We start from the raw sequence: 25056 nt of genomic DNA, 5'->3' as shown, positions 1-25056 counted from the left end.
AAATGGATTTTACGGTAAGTACAAAAATCCTTTTTTTTTCCACAGAGTGGTGGTGGAGTTGTTATTGGAGGAGATTTCACCTCACTTCCTGTCCCGGTGACACCTTGCCTTATACAGTGTCACCAGAACAGGAAGTGAAGGGAAACGCCGCCCCCTCTCCACTGCCCAACCATTCAGTTTGCATCGGAGTCCGACACACAGGATGTGAAGAGCCGACTCGGCTCCTCCTTTAAGCAGTGACCAATAATGGGCGGAGCTCCGTGAGATTGGAAGTTTTTTTATTATATAAAAAGGAAATGTTTGATACAAATATTTACATTTATACATTGTAACAAAAGAGGAAATGGTGAGGTCCGTACAAGGCCGGCCCGGGAGGTCCACGCTCTGCTCCTGCACCCCCCTCCCCCCCAAGGTTAGGGGGGGTCATGTGACACTAAAACTCCCAGTGTGGGGTGGGGGGAGGGCATTCACCCCGTCCGCAATGGCCACCTTACTGTCATGTGAGCCCTGCATAGATCCGAGGGGGTGGGGCTCTGTAGCTGGAGGAGGAGCTCAGACCCAAGACTGGCTCCGCCCATGCTTAGGTTTGGTCGTTTGACAAAATGCCAATAAGACGGCGACCCGGGGGAAGTTCTTCTAGGCTCAGGTGCTAGTGGAAGGAAATCAGGGCTGGGGGGGTGGGGGTGCAGCAGGGGATGGGCCTCACTCAAGTTAGTTCACGCCCCCTTATTTCCCATACAGAAGACAACCACTCCCCCTCATTTCCCATACAGGTGACAACCACTCCCCCTCATTTCCCATACAGGTGACAACCACTCCCCCTCATTTCCCATACAGGCGACAACCACTCCCCCTCATTTCCCATACAGGCGACAACCACTCCCCCTCATTTTCCATACAGGCGACAACCACTCCCCCTCATTTCCCATACAGGCGACAACCACTCCCCCTCATTTCCCATACAGGCGACAACCACTCCCCCTCATTTTCCATACAGGCGACAACCACTCCCCCTCATTTCCCATACAGACGACAACCACTCCCCCTCATTTCCCATACAGGCGACAACCACTCCCCCTCATTTCTCATACAGACGAAAACCCCTCCCCCTCATTTACCATACAGGTGACAACCACTGCCCCTAATTTCCCATACAGGTGACAACCACTCCCCCTCATTTCTCATACAGACGACAACCGCTCCCCCTCATTTCCCATACAGGCGACAACCACTCCCCCTCATTTCCCATACAGGTGACAACCACTCCCCCTCATTTCCCATACAGGCGACAACCACTCCCCCTCATTTCCCATACAGGTGACCACCACTCCCCCTCATTTCCCATACAGGTGACAACCACTCCCCCTCATTTCTCATACAGACGACAACCACTCCCCCTCATTTTCCATACAGGCGACAACCACTCCCCCTCATTTCCCATACAGGCGACAACCACTCCCCCTCATTTCCCATACAGGTGACAACCACTCCCCCTCATTTCTCATACAGGTGACAACCACTCCCCCTCATTTCCCATACAGGTGACCACCACTCCCCCTCATTTCCCATACAGGTGACAACCACTCCCCCTCATTTCCCATACAGGTGACAACCACTCCCCCTCATTTCTCATACAGGTGACAACCACTCCCCCTCATTTCCCATACAGGTGACAACCACTCCCCCTCATTTCTCATACAGACGACAACCACTCCCCCTCATTTCCCATACAGGTGACAACCACTCCCCCTCATTTCTCATACAGACGACAACCACTCCCCCTCATTTCTCATACAGACGACAACCACTCCCCCTCATTTCCCATACAGGTGACAACCCCCTCATTTCCTGTACAGATGAAGACCACGCCCCCTCATTCCCTGTAAAGGCGACAGCCACTCCCCTCATTTCCTGTATGGGTGTCACAGGGACAGGAAGTGAGGGTGAATCTCCCCAGTGGGAGGTCACAGACAGAAATAAATAGCCAATAGAAACGTCCGCTCTCCCCCCTCCATCCAAAACTGAATACATTGGATTCCCTCTCCAGCCGGCAAATTTCTCGCTCTCCCCCGCTCGCTCTTCTCGGCCTCCAAAGTAATAAAATATATTTTTATACATTTCGTAAATAGATTTTCTCTTCTTTAGAATAATAAAATAAAAATCTATTGACAATTTTTTACAGATTGTGTTCAAGTTCAGCTGCAGGATCCCCGCGGTGGGCGGAGCCAAATGACGAGGGCGGGCCTCTGGTCCCTGCCCACGGGGGGGGGCTGCGGCAGTGCTGGTCACATGACCCCTCTATATCGGGGACCTTCATCGTCCAGCCATCAGGCCCCGCCAAGAACCTTTATGGATCTGTGTGAGTGGCTGGCGCAGCCGGCGGTCACTGCAGGCGGTCGGAGCGGAAGGAGTCCTCCACCAGCGGGTCGGTCAGCGGGGCGTACGGGTCGCTCAGCATGTTCAGCCCGTCCAGCGTGAGCGGCTCGATGTTCAGGTCGTCCTCCAGTCCCAGTGTGGGGTCCCCTTCGAAGCCGGGGACGGAGGACAGCGCCGAGGTGATCTCCTTGGAGAAGCCGGGGGGAGAGGAGTCCACCGCTGGGAGGGGCAAAAAAAACCCACAACAGACCATCGATTATTTACATCCCAACATTAACCAATCAGAATTCAGCTTAGGTGTAATAAGAGGACCCGCCTTAGGAATACTTTAGACGATGTTGGGAATGGTGGAGGGTCTTATGAACTGGTGAGGACAATGTTGGGGATGGGGGTCATACATACCGGTAAGGATGATGATGATGAGGGTCATACATACCGGTAAGGATGATGTTGGGGGATGGGGGTCATACATACCGGTAAAGAAGATGTTGGGGGGTGGGGTCATACATACCGGTAAGGACGATGTTGGGGATCATACATACCGGTAAGGACGATGTTGGGGATGGGGTCATACATACCGGTAAGGACAATGTCGGGGATGGGGTCATACATACCGGTAAGGACAATGTCGGGGGTGGGGTCATACATACCGGTAAAGATGATGTTGGGGGATGGGGTCATACATACCGGTAAGGACAATGTCGGGGGTGGGGTCATACATACCGGTAAGGACAATGTCGGGGGTGGGGTCATACATACCGGTAAGGACAATGTCGGGGATGGGGTCATACATACCGGTAAGGATGATGTCGGGGATGGGGTCATACATACCGGTAAGGATGATGATGATGAGGGTCATACATACCGGTAAGGATGATGTTGGGGGATGAGGGTCATACATACCGGTAAGGACAATGTCGGGGATGGGGTCATACATACCGGTAAGGACAATGTCGGGGATGGGGTCATACATACCGGTAAGGATGATGTCGGGGGTGGGGTCATACATACCGGTAAGGACGATGTCGGGGGTGGGGTCATACATACCGGTAAGGACGATGTCGGGGATGGGGTCATACATACCGGTAAGGACGATGTCGGGGATGGGGTCATACATACCGGTAAGGATGATGTTGGGGGATGGGGTCATACATACCGGTAAGGACGATGTTGGGGGATGGGGTCATACATACCGGTAAGGATGATGTTGGGGGTCATACATACCGGTAAGGACAATGTCGGGGGTGGGGTCATACATACCGGTAAGGACGATGTTGGGGGGTGGGGTCATACATACCGGTAAGGACGATGTCGGGGGTGGGGTCATACATACCGGTAAGGACGATGTTGGGGGGTGGGGTCATACATACCGGTAAGGATGATGTCGGGGGTGGGGTCATACATACCGGTAAGGACGATGTCGGGGGTGGGGTCATACATACCGGTAAGGATGATGTCGGGGGTGGGGTCATACATACCGGTAAGGACGATGTCGGGGATGGGGTCATACATACCGGTAAGGACAATGTCGGGGATGGGGTCATACATACCGGTAAGGACAATGTCGGGGGTGGGGTCATACATACCGGTAAGGATGATGTTGGGGGATGGGGTCATACATACCGGTAAGGACAATGTTGGGGGATGGGGGTCATACATACCGGTAAGGACAATGTCGGGGGTGAGGTCATACATACCGGTAAGGACAATGTTGGGGATGGGGTCATACATACCGGTAAGGACGTTGTCGGGGGTGGGGTCATACATACCGGTAAGGACGTTGTCGGGGGTGGGGTCATACATACCGGTAAGGACGATGTTGGGGGTGGGGTCATACATACCGGTAAGGACGATGTGGGGGGTGGGGTCATACATACCGGTAAGGACAATGTCGGGGGTGGGGTCATACATACCGGTAAGGACAATGTCGGGGGTGGGGTCATACATACCGGTAAGGACGTTGTCGGGGGTGGGGTCATACATACCGGTAAGGACGATGTTGGGGGTGGGGTCATACATACCGGTAAGGATGATGTGGGGGGTGGGGTCATACATACCGGTAAGGACGTTGTCGGGGATGGGGTCATACATACCGGTAAGGACGATGTTGGGGATGGAGTCATACATACCGGTAAGGACGATGTTGGGGGTGGGGTCATACATACCGGTAAGGACAATGTCGGGGGTGGGGTCCTACATACCGGTAAGGATGATGTCGGGGGTGGGGTCATACATACCGGTAAGGACGATGTCGGGGATGGGGTCATACATACCGGTAAGGACGATGTCGGGGATGGGGTCATACATACCGGTAAGGATGATGTTGGGGGATGGGGTCATACATACCGGTAAGGACGATGTTGGGGGGTGGGGTCATACATACCGGTAAGGATGATGTTGGGGATGGGGTCATACATACCGGTAAGGATGATGTTGGGGGTCATACATACCGGTAAGGACAATGTCGGGGGTGGGGTCATACATACCGGTAAGGACGATGTTGGGGGGTGGGGTCATACATACCGGTAAGGATGATGTCGGGGGTGGGGTCATACATACCGGTAAGGACGATGTCGGGGGTGGGGTCATACATACCGGTAAGGACGATGTCGGGGGTGGGGTCATACATACCGGTAAGGACGATGTCGGGGATGGGGTCATACATACCGGTAAGGACAATGTCGGGGGTGGGGTCATACATACCGGTAAGGATGATGTTGGGGGATGGGGTCATACATACCGGTAAGGACGATGTTGGGGGATGGGGGTCATACATACCGGTAAGGACAATGTCGGGGGTGAGGTCATACATACCGGTAAGGACAATGTTGGGGATGGGGTCATACATACCGGTAAGGACGTTGTCGGGGGTGGGGTCATACATACCGGTAAGGACGTTGTCGGGGGTGGGGTCATACATACCGGTAAGGACGATGTTGGGGGTGGGGTCATACATACCGGTAAGGACGATGTGGGGGGTGGGGTCATACATACCGGTAAGGACAATGTCGGGGGTGGGGTCATACATACCGGTAAGGACAATGTCGGGGGTGGGGTCATACATACCGGTAAGGACGTTGTCGGGGGTGGGGTCATACATACCGGTAAGGACGATGTTGGGGGTGGGGTCATACATACCGGTAAGGATGATGTGGGGGGTGGGGTCATACATACCGGTAAGGACGTTGTCGGGGATGGGGTCATACATACCGGTAAGGACGATGTTGGGGATGGAGTCATACATACCGGTAAGGACGATGTTGGGGGTGGGGTCATACATACCGGTAAGGACAATGTCGGGGGTGGGGTCCTACATACCGGTAAGGACAATGTTGGGGATGGGGTCGTGCCGGAAGCAGTTGCCGCTGTTCTTTTTCTTGTAAGGCGGAGAGTTGATGGCCCCGCCCCCGCTGTGCGGATAATCCCGTCCGGTCTCCGTCATGTTACATTGCTCGAACTGAACACAAAGAAATGACGTGAGTTTATGGGGCGTTTGTTCTCAGCTCCTCCCACTTTATTATAGATTGAAATCACGAGGCCCCGTACATCCTACGAGCCCCCCCCCCCCCCCCGCGCCATACCTGCTGGGACCGCTGGGCGGGAAGCGGGAGATCACACTCGTCAAAAAGGCTGCTGAGCAAAGACTGCGGAGACAGAAGAGAACAAGATGGCCGCCATCAGGATAAGGAACGGGGCCACAGATGCGCCCCCCCCGCCCCCGATATCTCAGTCCCGTTACTCACCTGGTAATCCCCCAGGAAGGGCTGCAATTGGAAGCCCCCAGAATTCTGCGCATAGGAAAAGTTCTGAATGTCGGACTGGAGCTCACAAAGGTCCTTGTAGAAAGTCTGCTGCAAAGCCTTCTGGGAAGAGTCTACAGAGGACTCCGTGGACTGTTGGGTCATTGATGGGTGGGTGTGGTTCAGAGGATTCTGGGACTGATGGTAAGGCAGCTGAGACTGGGGCATCGCCTGCGAGGACTGCTGGGAGTTGCCCATTCCCTGGGGGCGGTGCTGCTGGGAGTTGGCCATTCCCTGGGGGCGGTGCTGCTGGGAGCTGGCCATTCCCTGGGGGCGGTGCTGCTGTAAGTGCTCCTGGGAGTTGGCCATTCTCTGGTGGTGCTGCTGCTGGGAGTTGCCCATTCCCTGGGGGTGCTGCTGGGAGTTGCCCATTCCCTGGGGGTTCTGCTGGGAGTTGCCCATTGCCCGGGGGTGCTGCTGGGAGTTGCCCATTCCCTGGGGGTGCTGTTGCAAGTGCTGTTGGGAGTTGCCCATTCCCTGGGGGTGCTGCTGGGAGTTGCCCATTCCCTGGGGGTGCTGCTGGGAGTTGCCCATTGCCCGGGGGTGCTGCTGGGAGTTGCCCATTGCCCGTGGGTGCTGTTGCAAGTGCTGTTGGGAGTTGCCCATTCCCTGGGGGTGCTGCTGCTGCAAGTGCTGCTGGGAGTTGCCCATTCCCTGGGGGTGCTGCTGGGAGTTGCCCATTCCCTGGGGGTGCTGCTGCAAGTGCTGTTGGGAGTTGCCCATTCCCTGGGGGTGCTGCTGCTGGGAGTTGCCCATTCCCTGGGGGTGCTGTTGCAAGTGCTGTTGGGAGTTGCCCATTCCCTGGGGGTGCTGCTGCTGGGAGTTGCCCATTCCCTGGGGGTGCTGCTGGGAGTTGCCCATTCCCTGGGGGTGCTGCTGGGAGTTGCCCATTCCCTGGGGGTGCTGTTGCAAGTGCTGTTGGGAGTTGCCCATTCCCTGGGGGTGCTGCTGCTGGGAGTTGCCCATTCCCTGGGGGTGCTGCTGCTGGGAGTTGCCCATTCCCTGGGGGTGCTGCTGCTGGGAGTTGCCCATTCCCTGGGGGTGCTGCTGCTGGGAGTTGCCCATTCCCTGGGGGTGCTGCTGGGAGTTGCCCATTTGATGAGAGGACTGGTGCAAAGGCTGCTGGGACTGAGACATCTGCTGGGCGGGCTGGGCCAGCAGATTCGGGTGATTAAAGTGGTACGGGGGAAGCCTCTGGTCGGTGGACATCTTGGTGGTGTCGAGGGGAACTCCCTGCGGGGGGTGAAAACAAAACAAACATTAAAGAAGAACCACCACAGACCGGGAAGCATTTTCATAACCAGCAACTGTTCTGAATAAAAAACGGGAATGGTATCTGGGTTTGACCCCCTCTCTGCTCGAGCTTCCCCCTGTTGACCCTTAAAGAGGACGTATCACCCAGTGTTGACAACTCATTGTTGGGTCCCCTGTGCACATAGCATAGCACTTGGTCCCGTAGAGATATGTGCAGCGGTTCACAATTAATACCACATTTTCTTTTCTGTGGCTCCTCCCCAGGCTGTAGCCCAATTTATGGAGTTACAAGCCAATTCTGAAGCCACCTTCCCCCTCTTCACTATGCAGCCCTCCATCTAATCCTGCAGGCCGGGTGCCTCCTCTTCCACCTTCTTTGAATAATATTTCATTGTCCCGAAAGAAAAAGACTGAGCCCAGCCACTGAGAAGAGAGAGACTACAGTAGCAGCTGTTGTGAATGATAAGACCAGCTACTACTATAGTCTCTCACCTGTGAAAATCTGGACCAGGCTTAATAGGAGAGGGAGAGAGAGAGAGAGAGACTACTGTAGTAGCAGCTTTATGAACGATGAGGCGCCTACTCCAGGCTGCCGTCATTCACAACAACACAAGCCGGCAGCTACTACTGTAGTTTCAGAATCTAGACCGACGACCCCTCCCCGCTCCAGAATCTAGACCGACGACCCCTCCCCGCTCCAGAATCTAGACCGACGACCCCTCCCCGCTCCAGAATCTAGACCGACGACCCCTCCCCGCTCCAGAATCTAGACCGACCGCCCCTCCCCGCTCCAGAATCTAGACCGACCGCCCCTCCCCGCTCCAGAATCTAGACCGACCGCCCCGCTCCAGAATCTAGACCGACGACCCCTCCCCGCTCCAGAATCTAGACCGACGACCCCTCCCAGCTCCAGAATCTAGACCGACGACCCCTCCCAGCTCCAGAATCTAGACCGACGACCCCTCCAAGCTCCAGAATCTAGACCGACGACCCCTCCCAGCTCCAGAATCTAGACCGACGACCCCTCCCCGCTCCAGAATCTAGACCGACGACCCCTCCCCGCTCCAGAATCTAGACCGACGACCCCTCCCCGCTCCAGAATCTAGACCGACGACCCCTCCCCGCTCCAGAATCTAGACCGACGACCCCGCCCCGCTCCAGAATCTAGACCGACGACCCCGCCCGCTCCAGAATCTAGACCGACGACCCCTCCCCGCTCCAGAATCTAGACCGACGACCCCTTCCCGCTCCAGAATCTAGACCCATGACCCCTCCCGGCTCCAGAATCTAGACCGACGACCCCGTCCCGCTCCAGAATCTAGACCGACGACCCCTCCCCGCTCCAGAATCTAGACCGACAACCCCGCCCCAGAATCTAGACCGACGACCCCTCTCAGCTCCAGAATCTAGACCGACGACCTTGCCCCACTCCAGAATCTAGACCGAAGACCCCTCCCCGTTCCAGAATCTAGACCGACGACCCCTCCCCGCTCCGCAGAGTGGGAAGGGGGTTCAGGTCCCTCAAGCGCTTTTTTGGGGTATGAGCTTGAAACCCCAAGCTCACTATTGGTCAAAGGGCAATGGGCAAAGGGGAGGAGTTATTTAGGCCCCACCTCTGCTCTGTAGGGTACTGACCCCAGAAATAAGAAAACCCAATGATCTGGGGCCTTACCTGAGTGATGGAGGTCAGCGTCGGGGACATGGTGGGAGAGAACTGCCTCCTTCCGTCCCCGGCCATAGGCAGCGTCAGCGGGCTGAGCGGCACCCTGCGGTGGGGGGAGGAGTTCAGCGAGGAGGAGGACGCCATGGGCGGGAAGGAAGAAGAGGAGGAAGAAGAGGGCGAGGAAGGCGTGCTGTAGGCCGAGGTCAGGCTGTGGCTGCTGGTGGAGGGGGACAGCGACTGGTTGCTGAGAGAAGACGGCAGCGATTGGCTGCTGAGCGAGGACTGCAGGGACGGGTTGCTGAAGGACGTCTGCAGGGAGGAGTTCCGCAGGGAGGCCTGGAGGTTGGGGTTACTCAGGGAGGACTGCAGGGACTGGCGGCACAGGGAGGACTGGAGGTCAGAGGAGAAACCTGGAAAAAAAAATGGAGACGAGAGACGTTATACAAAGACGGGCCACAGACTCCGCCCAAAAGTATACAAAGACGGCCCACAGACTCCGCCCAAAAGTATACAAAGACAGCCCACAGACTCCGCCCAAAAGTATACAAAGACGGCCCACAGACTCCGCCCAAAAGTATACAAAGACGGCCCACAGACTCCGCCCAAAAGTATACAAAGACGGCCCACAGACTCCGCCCAAAATATACAAAGACGGGCCACAGACTCCGCCCAAAAGTATACAAAGACGGCCCACAGACTCCGCCCAAAAGTATACAAAGACGGCCCACAGACTCCGCCCAAAAATATACAAAGACGGGCCACAGACTCCGCCCAAAAGTATACAAAGACGGGCCACAGACTCTGCCCAAAAGACATCCATCCAATAGGGGACCTAGTGCTAAACCTTCCTGTCCCATATGGTTCTACTGACCACTCCCCGCTCCATAATCCAGACCCACGACCCCTCCCAGCTCCATAATCACGACCCCTCCCCGTTCCAGAATCTAGACCCACAACCCCTCCCTGCTCCAGAATCACGACCCCTCCCCGTTCCAGAATCCAGACCCCTCCCCGTTCCAGAATCCAGACCCCTCCCCGTTCCAGAATCCAGACCCCTCCCCGCTCCATAATCCAGACCCACGACCCCTCCCCGCTCCATAATCACGACCCCTCCCCGCTCCATAATCCAGACCCACGACCCCTCCCCGCTCCAGAATCCAGACCCACGACCCCTCCCCGCTCCAGAATCCAGACCCCTCCCCGCTCCATAATCTAGACCCACGACCCCTCCCCGCTCCAGAATCCAGACCCACGACCCCTCCCCGCTCCAGAATCACGACCCATGACCCCTCCCCGCTCCATATTCTAGACCCACGACCCCTCCCCGCTCCATAATCACGACCCCTCCCCGTTCCAGAATCTAGACCCACGACCCCTCCCCGCTCCATAATCCAGACCCACGACCCCTCCCCGCTCCATAATCCAGACCCACGAACCCTCCCCGCTCCAGAATCTAGACCCACGACCCCTCCCCGCTCCAGAATCACGACCCCTCCCCGCTCCAGAATCTAGACCCACGACCCCTCCCCGCTCCAGAATCACAACCCCTCCTCGTTCCAGAATCTAGACCCACAACCCCTCCCCGCTCCAGAATCACGACCCCTCCCCGTTCCATAATCCAGACCCCTCCCCGTTCCAGAATCCAGACCCACGACCCCTCCCCGCTCCATAATCCAGACCCACGACCCCTCCCCGCTCCAGAATCCAGACCCATGACCCCTTCCCGCTCCAGAATCCAGACCCACGACCCCTCCCCGCTCCAGAATCACGACCCCTCCCCGTTCCAGAATCTAGACCCACGACCCCTCCCCACTCCAGAATCCAGACCCATGACCCCTTCCCGTTCCAGAATCTAGACCCACGACCCCTCCCCACTCCAGAATCCAGACCCACGACCCCTCCCCGTTCCAGAATCTAGACCCACGACCCCTCCCCGCTCCAGAATCTAGACCCACGACCCCTCCCCGCTCCATAATCCAGACCCACGACCCCTCCCCACTCCATAATCCAGACCCACGACCCCTCCCCGTTCCAGAATCTAGACCCACGACCCCTCCCAACTCCAGAATCTAGACCCCTCCCCGCTCCATAATCCAGACCCACGACCCCTCCCCACTCCAGAATCCAGACCCACGACCCCTCCCCGCTCCATAATCCAGACCCACGACCCCTCCCCGCTCCAGAATCTAGACCCACGACCCCTCCCCGCTCCAGAATCACGACCCCTCCCCGTTCCAGAATCTAGACCCACAACCCCTCCCCGCTCCAGAATCACGACCCCTCCCCGTTCCATAATCCAGACCCCTCCCCGTTCCAGAATCCAGACCCACGACCCCTCCCCGCTCCATAATCCAGACCCACGACCCCTCCCCGCTCCATAATCTAGACCCACGACCCCTCCCCGCTCCAGAATCCAGACCCACGACCCCTTCCCGCTCCAGAATCCAGACCCACGACCCCTCCCCGCTCCAGAATCACGACCTCTCCCCGTTCCAGAATCTAGACCCACGACCCCTCCCCGTTCCAGAATCTAGACCCACGACCCCTCCCCGTTCCAGAATCTAGACCGACGACCCCGCCCCGCTCCATAATCCAGACCCACGACCCGTTCCAGAATCTAGACCCACGACCCCTCCCCACTCCAGAATCTAGACCCCTCCCCGCTCCATAATCCAGACCCACGACCCCTCCCCACTCCAGAATCCAGACCCACGACCCCTCCCCGCTCCATAATCCAGACCCACGACCCCTCCCCACTCCAGAATCCAGACCCATGACCCCTTCCCGCTCCAGAATCCAGACCCACGACTCCTCCCCGCTCCAGAATCACGACCCCTCCCCGTTCCAGAATCTAGACCCACGACCCCTCCCCACTCCAGAATCTAGACCCACGACCCCTCCCCGTTCCAGAATCCAGACCCACGACCCCTCCCCATAATCCAGACCCACGACCCCTCCCCGCTCCAGAATCCAGACCCATGACCCCTTCCCGCTCCAGAATCCAGACCCACGACCCCTCCCCGCTCCAGAATCACGACCCCTCCCCGTTCCAGAATCTAGACCCACGACCCCTCCCCACTCCAGAATCCAGACCCCTCTCAGCTCCAGAATCTAGACCCACGACCCCTCCCCGCTCCAGAATCTAGACCCACGACCCCTCCCCGCTCCATAATCCAGACCCACGTCCCCTCCCCGTGGGCCACAGACTCCGCCCAAAAGACATCCATCCAATAGGGGACCTAGTGCTAAACCTTCCTGTCCCATATGGTTCTACTGACCCCTCCCCGCTCCATAATCCAGACCCACGACCCCTCCCCGCTCCATAATCCAGACCCACGACCCCTCCCCGCTCCATAATCCAGACCCACGACCCCTCCCCGCTCCATAATCCAGACCCACGACCCCTCCCCGCTCCATAATCCAGACCCACGACCCCTCCCCGCTCCATAATCCAGACCCACGACCCCTCCCCGTTCCAGAATCTAGACCCACGACCCCTCCCCACTCCAGAATCTAGACCCCTCCCCGCTCCATAATCCAGACCCACGACCCCTCCCCACTCCAGAATCCAGACCCACGACCCCTCCCCGCTCCAGAATCTAGACCCACGACCCCTCCCCGCTCCAGAATCACGACCCCTCCCCGTTCCAGAATCCAGACCCCTCCCCGTTCCAGAATCCAGACCCACGACCCCTCCCCGCTCCATAATCTAGACCCACGACCCCTCCCCGCTCCAGAATCCAGACCCACGACCCCTCCCCGCTCCAGAATCCAGACCCACGACCCCTCCCCGCTCCAGAATCACGACCTCTCCCCGTTCCAGAATCTAGACCCACGACCCCTCCCCGTTCCAGAATCTAGACCCACGACCCCTCCCCGTTCCAGAATCTAGACCGACGACCCCGCCCCGCTCCATAATCCAGACCCACGACCCGTTCCAGAATCTAGACCCACGACCCCTCCCCACTCCAGAATCTAGACCCCTCCCCGCTCCATAATCCAGACCCACGACCCCTCCCCACTCCAGAATCCAGACCCACGACCCCTCCCCGCTTCATAATCCAGACCCACGACCCCTCCCCGTTCCAGAATCTAGACCGACGACCCCTCCCCGTTCCAGAATCTAGACCGACGACCCCTCCCAGCTCCAGAATCACGACCCCTCCCCGCTCCATAATCCAGACCCACAACCCCTCCCCGCTGCATAATCGAGACCCACGACCTCTCCCCGCTCCATAATCCAGACCCACGACCCCTCCCCGCTCCATAATCCAGACCCACGACCCCTCCCCGCTCCAGAATCTAGACCCACAACCCCTCCCCAGAATCTAGACCCCTCCCCGTTCCAGAATCCAGACCCACGACCCCTCCCCGCTCCATAATCCAGACCCACGACCCCTCCCCGCTCCAGAATCCAGACCCACGACCCCTCCCCGCTCCAGAATCCAGACCCACGACCCCTCCCCGCTCCAGAATTACGACCCCTCCCCGTTCCAGAATCTAGACCCACGACCCCTCCCCACTCCAGACCCACGACCCCTCCCCGTTCCAGAATCTAGACCCACGACCCCTCCCCGCTCCATAATCCAGACCCACGACCCCTCCCAGTTCCAGAATCTAGACAGACGACCCCTCCCCGCTCCATAATCCAGACCCACGACCCCTCCCAGTTCCAGAATCTAGACCGACGACCCCTCCCCGTTCCAGAATCTAGACCCACAACCCCTCCCCAGAATCTAGACCCCTCCCCGTTCCAGAATCCAGACCCACGACCCCTCCCCGCTCCATAATCCAGACCCACGACCCCTCCCCGCTCCAGAATCCAGACCCACGACCCCTTCCCGCTCCAGAATCCAGACCCACGACCCCTCCCCGCTCCAGAATTACGACCCCTCCCCGTTCCAGAATCTAGACCCACGACCCCTCCCAGTTCCAGAATCTAGACCGACGACCCCTCCCCGCTCCATAATCCAGACCCACGACCCCTCCCAGTTCCAGAATCTAGACCGACGACCCCTCCCCGCTCCATAATCCAGACCCACGACCCCTCCCAGTTCCAGAATCTAGACCGATGACCCCTCCCCGTTCCAGAATCTAGACCAACGACCCCTCCCTGCTCCAGAATCTAGACCGACGACCCCTCCCCGCTCCATAATCCAGACCCACGACCCCTCCCCGTTCCAGAATCTAGACCGACGACCCCGCCCCGCTCCATAATCCAGACCCACGACCCGTTCCAGAATCTAGACCCACGACCCCTCCCCACTCCAGAATCTAGACCCCTCCCCGCTCCATAATCCAGACCCACGACCCCTCCCCACTCCAGAATCCAGACCCACGACCCCTCCCCGCTTCATAATCCAGACCCACGACCCCTCCCCGTTCCAGAATCTAGACCGACGACCCCTCCCCGTTCCAGAATCTAGACCGACGACCCCTCCCAGCTCCAGAATCACGACCCCTCCCCGCTCCATAATCCAGACCCACAACCCCTCCCCGCTGCATAATCGAGACCCACGACCTCTCCCCGCTCCATAATCCAGACCCACGACCCCTCCCCGCTCCATAATCCAGACCCACGACCCCTCCCCGCTCCAGAATCTAGACCCACAACCCCTCCCCAGAATCTAGACCCCTCCCCGTTCCAGAATCCAGACCCACGACCCCTCCCCGCTCCATAATCCAGACCCACGACCCCTCCCCGCTCCAGAATCCAGACCCACGACCCCTCCCCGCTCCAGAATCCAGACCCACGACCCCTCCCCGCTCCAGAATTACGACCCCTCCCCGTTCCAGAATCTAGACCCACGACCCCTCCCCACTCCAGACCCACGACCCCTCCCCGTTCCAGAATCTAGACCCACGACCCCTCCCCGCTCCATAATCCAGACCCACGACCCCTCCCAGTTCCAGAATCTAGACCGACGACCCCTCCCCGCTCCATAATCCAGACCCACGACCCCTCCCAGTTCCAGAATCTAGACCGACGACCCCTCCCCGTTCCAGAATCTAGACCCACAACCCCTCCCCAGAATCTAGACCCCTCCCCGTTCCAGAATCCAGACCCACGACCCCTCCCCGCTCCATAATCCAGACCCACGACCCCTCCCCGCTCCAGAATCCAGACCCACGACCCCTTCCCGCTCCAGAATCCAGACCCACGACCCCTCCCCGCTCCAGAATTACGACCCCTCCCCGTTCCAGAATCTAGACCCACGACCCCTCCCCGCTCCATAATCCAGACCCACGACCCCTCCCAGTTCCAGAATCTAGACCGACGACCCCTCCCCGCTCCATAATCCAGACCCACGACCCCTCCCAGTTCCAGAATCTAGACCGACGACCCCTCCCCGCTCCATAATCCAGACCCACGACCCCTCCCAGTTCCAGAATCTAGACCGATGACCCCTCCCCGTTCCAGAATCTAGACCAACGACCCCTCCCTGCTCCAGAATCTAGACCGACGACCCCTCCCCGCTCCATAATCCAGACCCACGACCCCTCCCAGTTCCAGAATCTAGACCGACGACCCCTCCCCGTTCCAGAATCTAGACCAACGACCCCTCCCCGCTCCAGAATCTAGACCCACGACCCCTCCCCGCTCCAGAATCTAGACCCACGACCCCTCCCCGCTCCAGAATCCAGACCCACGACCCCTCCCCGCTCCAGAATCCAGACCCACGACCCCTCCCCGCTCCAGAATCCAGACCCACGACCCCTCCCCGCTCCAGAATTACGACCCCTCCCCGTTCCAGAATCTAGACCCACGACCCCTCCCCGCTCCATAATCCAGACCCACGACCCCTCCCAGTTCCAGAATCTAGACCGACGACCCCTCCCCGCTCCATAATCCAGACCCACGACCCCTCCCAGTTCCAGAATCTAGACCGACGACCCCTCCCCGTTCCAGAATCTAGACCAACGACCCCTCCCCGCTCCAGAATCTAGACCCACGACCCCTCCCCGCTCCAGAATCTAGACCCACGACCCCTCCCCGCTCCAGAATCCAGACCCACGACCCCTCCCCACTCCAGAATCACGACCCCTCTCAGCTCCAGAATCTAGACCCACGACCCCTCCCGCTCCAGAATCTAGACCCACAACCCCTCCCAGCTCCAGAATCTAGACCCACGACCCCTCCCCGCTTCAGAATCACGACCCCTCTCCGCTCCAGAATCTAGACCGACGACCCCTCCCGCTCCAGAATCTAGACGCACGACCCCTCCCCGCTCCATAATCCAGACCCACGACCCCTCCCCGTTCCAGAATCTAGACCCACGACCCCTCCCCGTTCCAGAATCTAGACCCACGACCCCTCCCCGCTCCAGAATCTAGACAGACCCCTCACACTCCATAACCTAGACAGACCCCTCCCACTCCATAGCCTAGACAGACCCCTCCCACTCCATAGCCTAGACAGACCCCTCCCACTCCATAGCCTAGACAGACCCCTCCCACTCCATAGCCTAGACAGACCCCTCCCCACTCCATAGCCTAGGCTGACCCCTCCCCACTATGTAGCCTAGGCTGACCCCTCCCCACTATGTAGCCTAGGCTGACCCCTCCCATTCCGTAGCTTACACAGACCCCGCCCATCTCATTGCTAGAAAGCCAGTAAGGATGGGCGGGAACATACCTGTCGAGTCGAAGGCGGGGGGCAGGCCGCTGCGGCTGATCCCCAGGTGGGTCATGGTGCTGGCGAGATTCCCGGTGCTGCTCCCCCCGCTCAGGCTGCCGAATCCCGACTCCTCCGGGTCCAGCGGGGTGTGCAGGGGGGAGGGGAAGTGCAGACTGGTCAGGTCCGGCAGGGAGCCCCCCGTGTTCAGTAGGGAGTTCACCTGAGGGATGCAGGGGGGCTGATCCGCCGACGGGTAGATGCTGCGGGAGAGAAGCGCGAGGTCACATGACACCTGGTGATAAGGTGTGGGGGGAGGGGGGCGTGGTCTGCTGAGATCCGCCCCACCCAGCCGGCGGTACTCACTTGATTCCAGGAACTTCACAAGACTTGGGCCGTCCAGAGGCGGAGGGGGGCTGGAAAAGGAGACAGGCGAAGGTCAGCGACATATCAGAGATGGGGGGGGGGCCTACCTTAGAAAACACGCCCCTGACCACACCCCCCCACCCGGCCCTCTGAACTCACCCTTTTGGCATCGAAGGGCTTCAGTAGGTGTCCCCCGTCAGACTCTTCTATGGCCGGAGCCGGGAACAGGAAGGCTGCAGGAAGAGCAGAGAAAAAAGATTGGCGGCTCTGTACCTGCAGGGGGCGCTCTGACAGGTCCTGGAAGGGATTCCCTTTACCGTAAAGGGAGTTGTACTCACTTCCTGTTGGGTATGCGATACAGGAAGTGAGCGGAAATCTTTCAATGGGGTCACCAGCTCCAAGAACAGATTCCGCCTCCCTGTAGGAAGATTGTACTCACTTCCTGTTGTATATCTGGTACAGGAAGTGAGCGGAAATCTTCCAATAGGGACATCTGACCCAAGAAGAGATTTCCCTTACTGAAGGAAGATTGTACTTCCTGTTGTGCATCCGATACAGGAAGTGAGTGGAAATCTTTCAATGGGGTCACCAGCTCTGACTAAGAAAAGATTTCCCCTCCCTGCAGGAAGATTGTACTCACTTCCTGTTGTATATCTGGTACAGGAAGTGAGCGGAAATCTTCCAATAGGGACATCTGACCCAAGAAGTGAGAAATCTTTCAATAGGGACATCTGGTCCCATAAGGGATATCCCTTTCTGTGGGGAGATTGTACTCACTTCCTCTTGTGTATCGGATACAGGAAGTGAAGGGCAACTTTTCAATGAGGACATACAGTAAGTTCTAAGAAGAGATTTCCCCTGACTGTGGGGAGATTCCTGTTGTGCATCCAGTACAGGAAGTAAGCAGAATCTACCAATGGGGGACACTGTTCTAAGGAGAGATTTCCTTCACTGTGGGGGAGATTATACTCACTTCCTGTTATGCATTTTGAACAGGAAGTGAGGGGAAATCATACCAGAGGAAATCCATACAAAAGGGTATTTAAAGGGTCACTAAAGGAATTTTTTTTTTTAGCTGAAATGACTGTTTACAGGGCATAGAGACATAATAGTTAACTGATTCCTTTTAAAAATGATTAAAAATTGATAAAAAAACAATCATATAATGTACCTGCAGTGTAGTTTCGTTTTTGCTGTTGTTTGCTGGTTCTCTGATGTACATAGAGCCACTAGAGGGCAGTCAGCCAATAGAGAGCAGTGATACTTTGTCTAAAACTCCTCAGCACCAATCCAGTTTCGTTTTACACACAGCTCCTTGATTAGTGACCACCGTGAGAAATCTCCCAGTACTGTGGTTATCAGGAAACAGGCAACCAGGAAGTGTCCAAAACAGAGAGGATTTACAGCAACATGAAAGCAAAAACGAACAATGAGGACATGAAACCAGGACTGCAGCAAGGTAAAGGAAGCTATTTAGCTAAAAAAAAAAATTCCTTTAGTGACCCTTTAAGATGAATTTTTCATTTACTTCTCTCACTGTGGGGAGATTATACTCACTTCCTGTTGTGCATCTGGTATAGGAAGAGAGCAGATGCCCTGAATGGAGACAGTACTCACTTCCTGTTGTGCATTTGGAACAGGAAGTGAGGGGGAAACCCTAAATTAGGATACCTGTTCTATCGGAGAAGAGATTTCCTTTACTGTGGGGAGAATATACTCACTTCCTGTTGGGTATTTTGAACAGGAAGTGAGGGGAAATTCCTCTTACATACCAGAGAGATGTGTAAGAGAAGTTTTTTCCACTTCCTGCTCTCACTGTGGGGAGATTTTAGTTACTTCCTGTTGTGCATCTGGAATAGGAAGTGAAGGGAACCCCTAAATTAGGATACCTGTTCTATCAGTAAGCAGAATCTCCCATTGGGGACACCGTTCTAAGGAGAGATTTCCTTCACTGTGGGGAGAATATACTCACTTCCTGTTGGGTATTTGGAACAGGAAGTGAGGGGAAACCCTAAATTAGGATACCTGTTCTAACGGAGAAGAGATTTCCTTCACTGTGGGGAGATTATACTCACTTCCTGTTGTGCATCTGGTATAGGAAGAGAGCAGATACCCTGAATGAAGACAGTACTCACTTCCTGTTGGGTATTTGGAACAGGAAGTGAGGGGAAATTCCCCTTACATACCAGAGAGATGTGCAAGAGAAGTTTTTTTTCACTTTCTGCTCTCACCGTGTGGAGAATATACTCACTTCCTGTTGGGTATTTGGAACAGGAAGTGAGGGGAAACCCTAAATTAGGATACCTGTTCTATCAGAAAAGAGATTTCCTTCACCGTGGGGAGAATATACTCACTTCCTGTTGGGTATTTGGAACAGGAAGTGAGGGGGAAACCCTAAATTAGGATACCTGTTCTAACGGAGAAGAGATTTCCTTCACTGTGGGGAGAATATACTCACTTCCTGTTGGGTATCTGGAACAGGAAGAGAGCAGATGCCCTGAATGAAGACAGTACTCACTTCCTGTTGGGTATTTGGAACAGGAAGTGAGGGGAAATTCCTCTTACATACCAGAGAGATGTGCAAGAGAAGTTTTTTTTCACTTTCTGCTCTCACCATGTGGAGAATATACTCACTTCCTGTTGGGTATTTGGAACAGGAAGTGAGGGGGAAACCCTAAATTAGGATACCTGTTCTATCGGAGAAGAGATTTCCTTCACCGTGGGGAGAATATACTCACTTCCTGTTGGGTATTTGGAACAGGAAGTGAGGGGGAAACCCTAAATTAGGATACCTGTTCTATCGGAGAAGAGATTTCCTTCACCGTGGGGAGAATATACTCACTTCCTGTTGGGTATTTGGAACAGGAAGTGAGGGGGAAACCCTAAATTAGGATACCTGTTCTATCGGAGAAGAGATTTCCTTCACCGTGGGGAGAATATACTCACTTCCTGTTGGGTATCTGGAACAGGAAGTGAGGGGGAAATCCATCTCCCATACCAGAAGGTTTCTCCTTCACTTCCTGTCCTGGTGACAACTGTCAATCTCCCCCCAGAGGGGACAAAGATGACTAATCTAGCATTGGCCAAGACAGCCAATCCCAGCTGAGAAATCAAACGATCCAGCGATTGGCCAATACGATCCTGATGACACAAGACATACAACACGAACACACGGTGCACCTACCGCTCCTCCTGGTGGGGACCCCTTGTGGCCCCGGCGGGTACGGCTCCTGGGCGTTGGGGTTCATCACGCTGGTGTGCAGGGCGGAGTCAGAGTTGGTTCTGATTGGGGGGGAGGGGACAGTGCAGAGTTCGGTCAGGACGGGAGCAGGATGGACACAAGCAGGCAGAGGACAGGGCGAAGCTGGAGGAGGCTGCAGGGGACACAGTGGCAGGAACAAACGCACAAGTCACGCACAGCGCAGTCACCTGACTCACACAGCTACAAAGCAGAAGGAACCCCCCCCCCCCCAGAGGGCGGCACCCGAGAAGCAGCAGAGGGCAGGGCAGAGAGATAGAGAGGCAGCGACAGACGGACACAAAGCGTCACCTGCTCAGAGCGCTCGGCAGCCTAAAGAGCTGTGCGTTGTCCGAGGGGTGGGGGCCCCAGGGGGCGGTCCTTAATATGACAAAACAGCGTTATTACCAGAGGGCCCCGCCCAACACCCCCCCCCCCCCCCCGAACTGCCTACAGCGGTGTCCCAGGGACCCCATGATATCCCCTCCCCTGCAGGGTCAGAGCTCCGCCCAGATTGGTAAAGTTAAACAATTGCCAATAAAGTTATATATATATATATATATATATATATATATATATATATAAAAAAAAATGTTCTGTCCTCTTATCTGAATAGAAGCCTTGGGAAGAGGAGGAGGGGGGGGGGGGGAAGAGAGAGAGAGAGAGAGAGAGAGAGAGAGAGAGAGAGAGAGAGAGAGAGAGAGAGAGAGAGAGAGAGAGAGAGAGAGAGTGCAGGGGGGAGAGAGAGTGCAGGGGGGAGAGAGAGAGAGAGAGAGTGCAGGGGGGAGAGAGAGTGCAGGGGGGAGAGAGAGCGCACACAAGAGCATAGGGGGTGAGAGAGAGAGAGAGAGTGCAGGGGGGAGGGAGAGAGAGAGAGAGAGAGAGAGAGAGAGAGAGAGAGAGAGAGAGAGAGAGAGAGAGAGAGAGAGAGAGAGAGAGAGTGCAGGGGGGAGAGAGAGCGCACACAAGAGCATAGGGGGTGAGAGAGAGAGAGAGAGAGAGAGAGTGCAGGGGGGAGAGAGAGCGCACACAAGAGCATAGGGGGTGAGAGAGAGAGAGAGAGAGAGAGTGCAGGGGGGAGAGAGAGCGCACACAAGAGCATAGGGGGAGAGAGAGAGAAAGAGAGAGGGGGCTCAAGAGCGTAGGGGGGGGGGGGGGGGAGTAAAGGTGGAGACACACCCTGTACAGCCCCCCCCTCCATATTTGTCCTCTGTATATCCCGTGTATACTGTCATATCTGTACCGTGTATACTGTCATCGTATGTATCCGTGTATACTGTCATATCTGTCCCGTGTATATCCCGTGTATACTGTCATATCTGTACCGTGTATACTGTCATCGTATGTATCCGTGTATACTGTCATATCTGTCCCGTGTATACTGTCATATCTGTCCCGTGTATACTGTCATATCTGTCCCGTGTATATCCCGTGTATACTGTCATATCTGTACCGTGTATACTGTCATCGTATGTATCCGTGTATACTGTCATCGTATGTATCCGTGTATACTGTCATATCTGTACCGTGTATACTGTCATATCTGTACCGTGTATACTGTCATATCTGTCCCGTGTATACTGTCATATCTGTCCCGTGTATACTGTCATATCTGTACCGTGTATACTGTCATATCTGTCCCGTGTATACTGTCATATCTGTACCGTGTATACTGTCATATCTGTCCCGTGTATACTGTCATATCTGTACCGTGTATACTGTCATATCTGTCCCGTGTATACTGTCATATCTGTACCGTGTATACTGTCATATCTGTCCCGTGTATACTGTCATATCTGTACCGTGTATACTGTCATATCTGTCCCGTGTATACTGTCATATCTGTCCCGTGTATACTGTCATATCTGTACCGTGTATACTGTCATATCTGTACCGTGTATACTGTCATATCTGTCCCGTGTATACTGTCATATCTGTACCGTGTATACTGTCATATCTGTCCCGTGTATACCGTCATATCTGTCCCGTGTATACCGTCATATCTGTCCCGTGTATACTGTCATATCTGTCCCGTGTATACTGTCATATCTGTCCTATGCAGTGCATTGTAGGGGGCGGAGTTACCTCTTCCAGCCGGCCTCCTGGTGGGCGGAGAGGTGGGCGGTGCTGTACGGTGAACTGTCCAAGTTGGTGTGTTAAGGAAAGTGAGGACAAACATAACCCCACCCCCCATACCGAGGACCCTCCCCCATTTGTCACCACGGCAACAGGCCCTTCCCCATCCGTCACCACGGCGACAGGCCCTTCCCCCATCTGTCACCACGGCGACAGGCCCTTCCCCCATCTGTCACCACGGCAACAGGCCCTTCCCCCATCCGTCACCATGGCAACAGGCCCTTCCCCCATCTGTCACCACAGCAACAGGCCCTTCCCCCATCTGTCACCACGGCAACAGGCCCTTCCCCCATCTGTCACCACGGCAACAGGCCCTTCCCCCATCTGTCACCGCAGCGACAGGCCCTTCCCTCATCTGTCACCACAGCAACAGGCCCTTCCCCCATCTGTCACCGCAGCGACAGGCCCTTCCCCCATCTGTCACCACGGCAACAGGCCCTTCCCCCATCTGTCACCACGGCAACAGGGCCTTCCCCATGGTAACGGGACCTTCCCCCTCTGTCACCAAGGCAACAGTCTCTATGGTACCTGTCCCCTCTCTCTCTCTATGGTGCCCGGTCCCCTCTCTCTCAGTCTCTATGGTGCCCGGTCCCCTCTCTCTCTCTCAGTCTCTCTGGTGCCCGGTCCCCTCTCTCTCAGTCTCTATGGTGCCCGGTCCCCTCTCTCTCTCTCAGTCTCTATGGTGCCCGGTCCCCCCTCTCTCTCTCTCTCTCTATGGTGTCCGGTCCCCTCTCTCTCTATGGTGCCCGGTCCCCTGTCTCTCTCTCAGTCTCTATGGTGCCCGGTCCCCTCTCTCTCTCAGTCTCTATGGTGCCCGGTCCCCTCTCTCTCTCAGTCTCTATGGTGCCCGGCCCCCTCTCTCTCTCTCAGTCTCTATGGTGCCCGGTCCCCTGTCTCTCTCTCTCTGTCTCTATGGTGCCCGGTCCCCTCTCTCTGTCTCTATGGTGCCTGGTCCCCCCTCTCTCAGTCTCTATGGTGCCTGGTCCCCTCTCTCTCTCTATGGTGCCTGGTCCCCTCTCTCTCTCTCTATGGTGCCTGGTCCCCTCTCTCTCTCTGTCTCTATGGTGCCTGGTCCCCCCTCTCTCAGTCTCTATGGTGCCTGGTCCCCTCTATCTCTCTGTCTCTATGGTGCCCGGTCCCCTCTCTCTCAGTCTCTATGGTGCCTGGTCCCCTCTCTCTCTCGGTCTCTATGGTGCCCGGTCCCCTCTCTCTCTCAGTCTCTATGGTGCCCGGTCCCCTCTCTCTCTCTCTCTCTCTATGGTGTCCGGTCCCCTCTCTCTCTCTCTGTCTCTATGGTGTCCGGTCCCCTCTCTCTGTCTCTATGGTGTCCGGTCCCCCCTCTCTCTCTCTCTATGGTGCCCGGTCCCCTCTCTCTCAGTCTCTATGGTGCCCGGTCCCCTCTCTCTCTCAGTCTCTATGGTGCCCAGTCTCCTCTCTCTCTCTCTCTCAGTCTCTATGGTGCCCGGTCCCCTGTCTCTCTCTCAGTCTCTATGGTGCCCGGTCCCCTCTATCTCTCTGTCTCTATGGTGCCCGGTCCCCTCTCTCTCTCAGTCTCTATGGTGCCCGGTCCCCTCTCTCTCTCTCTCTGTCTCTATGGTGCCCGGTCCCCTCTCTCTCTCTCTCAGTCTCTATGGTGCCCGGTCCCCTCTCTCTCTCTCTCAGTCTCTATAGTGCCCGGTCCCCTCTCTCTCTATGGTGCCCGGTCCCCTCTTTCTCTCAGTCTCTATGGTGCCCGGTCCCCTCTCTCTCTCCCTCTCTCTATGGTGCCCGGTCCCCTCTCTCTCTCCCTCTCTCTATGGTGCCCGGTCCCCTCTCTCTCTCCCTCTCTCTATGGTGCCCGGTCCCCTCTCTCTCTCCCTCTCTCTATGGTGCCCGGTCCCCTCTCTCTCTCTCTCTCTCTCTATGGTGCCCGGTCCCCTCTCTCTCTCTGTCTCTATGCTGCCCGGTCCCCTCTCTCTCTCTGTCTCTATGGTGCCCGGTCCCCTCTCTCTCTCTATGGTGCCCGGTCCCCTCTCTCTCTCAGTCTCTATGGTGCCCGGTCCCCTCTCTCTCAGTCTCTATGGTGCCCGGTCCCCTCTCTCTCAGTCTCTATGGTGCCCGGTCCCCTCTCTCTCAGTCTCTATGGTGCCCGGTCCACTCTCTCTCAGTCTCTATGGTGCCCGGTCCCCTCTCTCTCTCAGTCTCTATGGTGCCCGGTCCCCTCTCTCTCTCAGTCTCTATGGTGCCCGGTCCCCTCTCTCTCTCTGTGTCTCTATGGTGCCCGGTCCCCCCTCTCCCTGTCTCTATGGTGCTCGGTCCCCTCTCTCTCTGTCTCTATGGTGTCCGGTCCCTCTCTCTCTCTCAGTCTCTATGGTGTCCGGTCCCTCTCTCTCTCTCAGTCTCTATGGTGCCCGGTCCCCTCTCTCTCTCTCTCAGTCTCTATGGTACCTGGTCCCCTCTCTCTCTCTCTCTCTCTCTATGGTGCCCGGTCCCCTCTCTCTCTCTCAGTCTCTATGGTACCTGGTCCCCTCTCTCTCTCGGTCCTTATAAAAGGATATTTGCCGCATATACCGGCGTAGCGGTGACATCATCCGGCGGGGATCTCTGTGGACTCGTTCCACCAGGCCGT

The 25056-nt window shown here is 56.6% G+C and overlaps 1 protein-coding gene across 5 annotated transcripts; it reads right to left on the bottom strand.

Moving 5' to 3' along the window:
- Positions 1-261: 261 nt before the first annotated feature.
- On the bottom strand, positions 262-25056 carry LOC120921026 (CREB-regulated transcription coactivator 2-like; the record flags this gene model as incomplete). Of its 5 annotated transcripts, none has more annotated exon segments than XM_040333618.1 (13): positions 262-2595; positions 5695-5833; positions 5958-6020; positions 6120-6410; positions 6444-7409; positions 9103-9503; positions 16730-16971; positions 17075-17124; positions 17234-17307; positions 20259-20356; positions 20625-20693; positions 22398-22459; positions 24986-25056. In XM_040333618.1, coding segments are annotated over 13 exon segments (2738 nt in total), but the record flags the coding sequence as incomplete, so codon positions are not given.

This window comes from Rana temporaria, chromosome 13 (genome assembly GCF_905171775.1).
Source record: "Rana temporaria chromosome 13, aRanTem1.1, whole genome shotgun sequence".
NCBI classification, from domain to species: Eukaryota; Metazoa; Chordata; class Amphibia; order Anura; family Ranidae; genus Rana; species Rana temporaria.
Note: the sequence above shows the minus strand (reverse complement) of the source record. Positions and strands in the feature narration are given on the sequence as shown.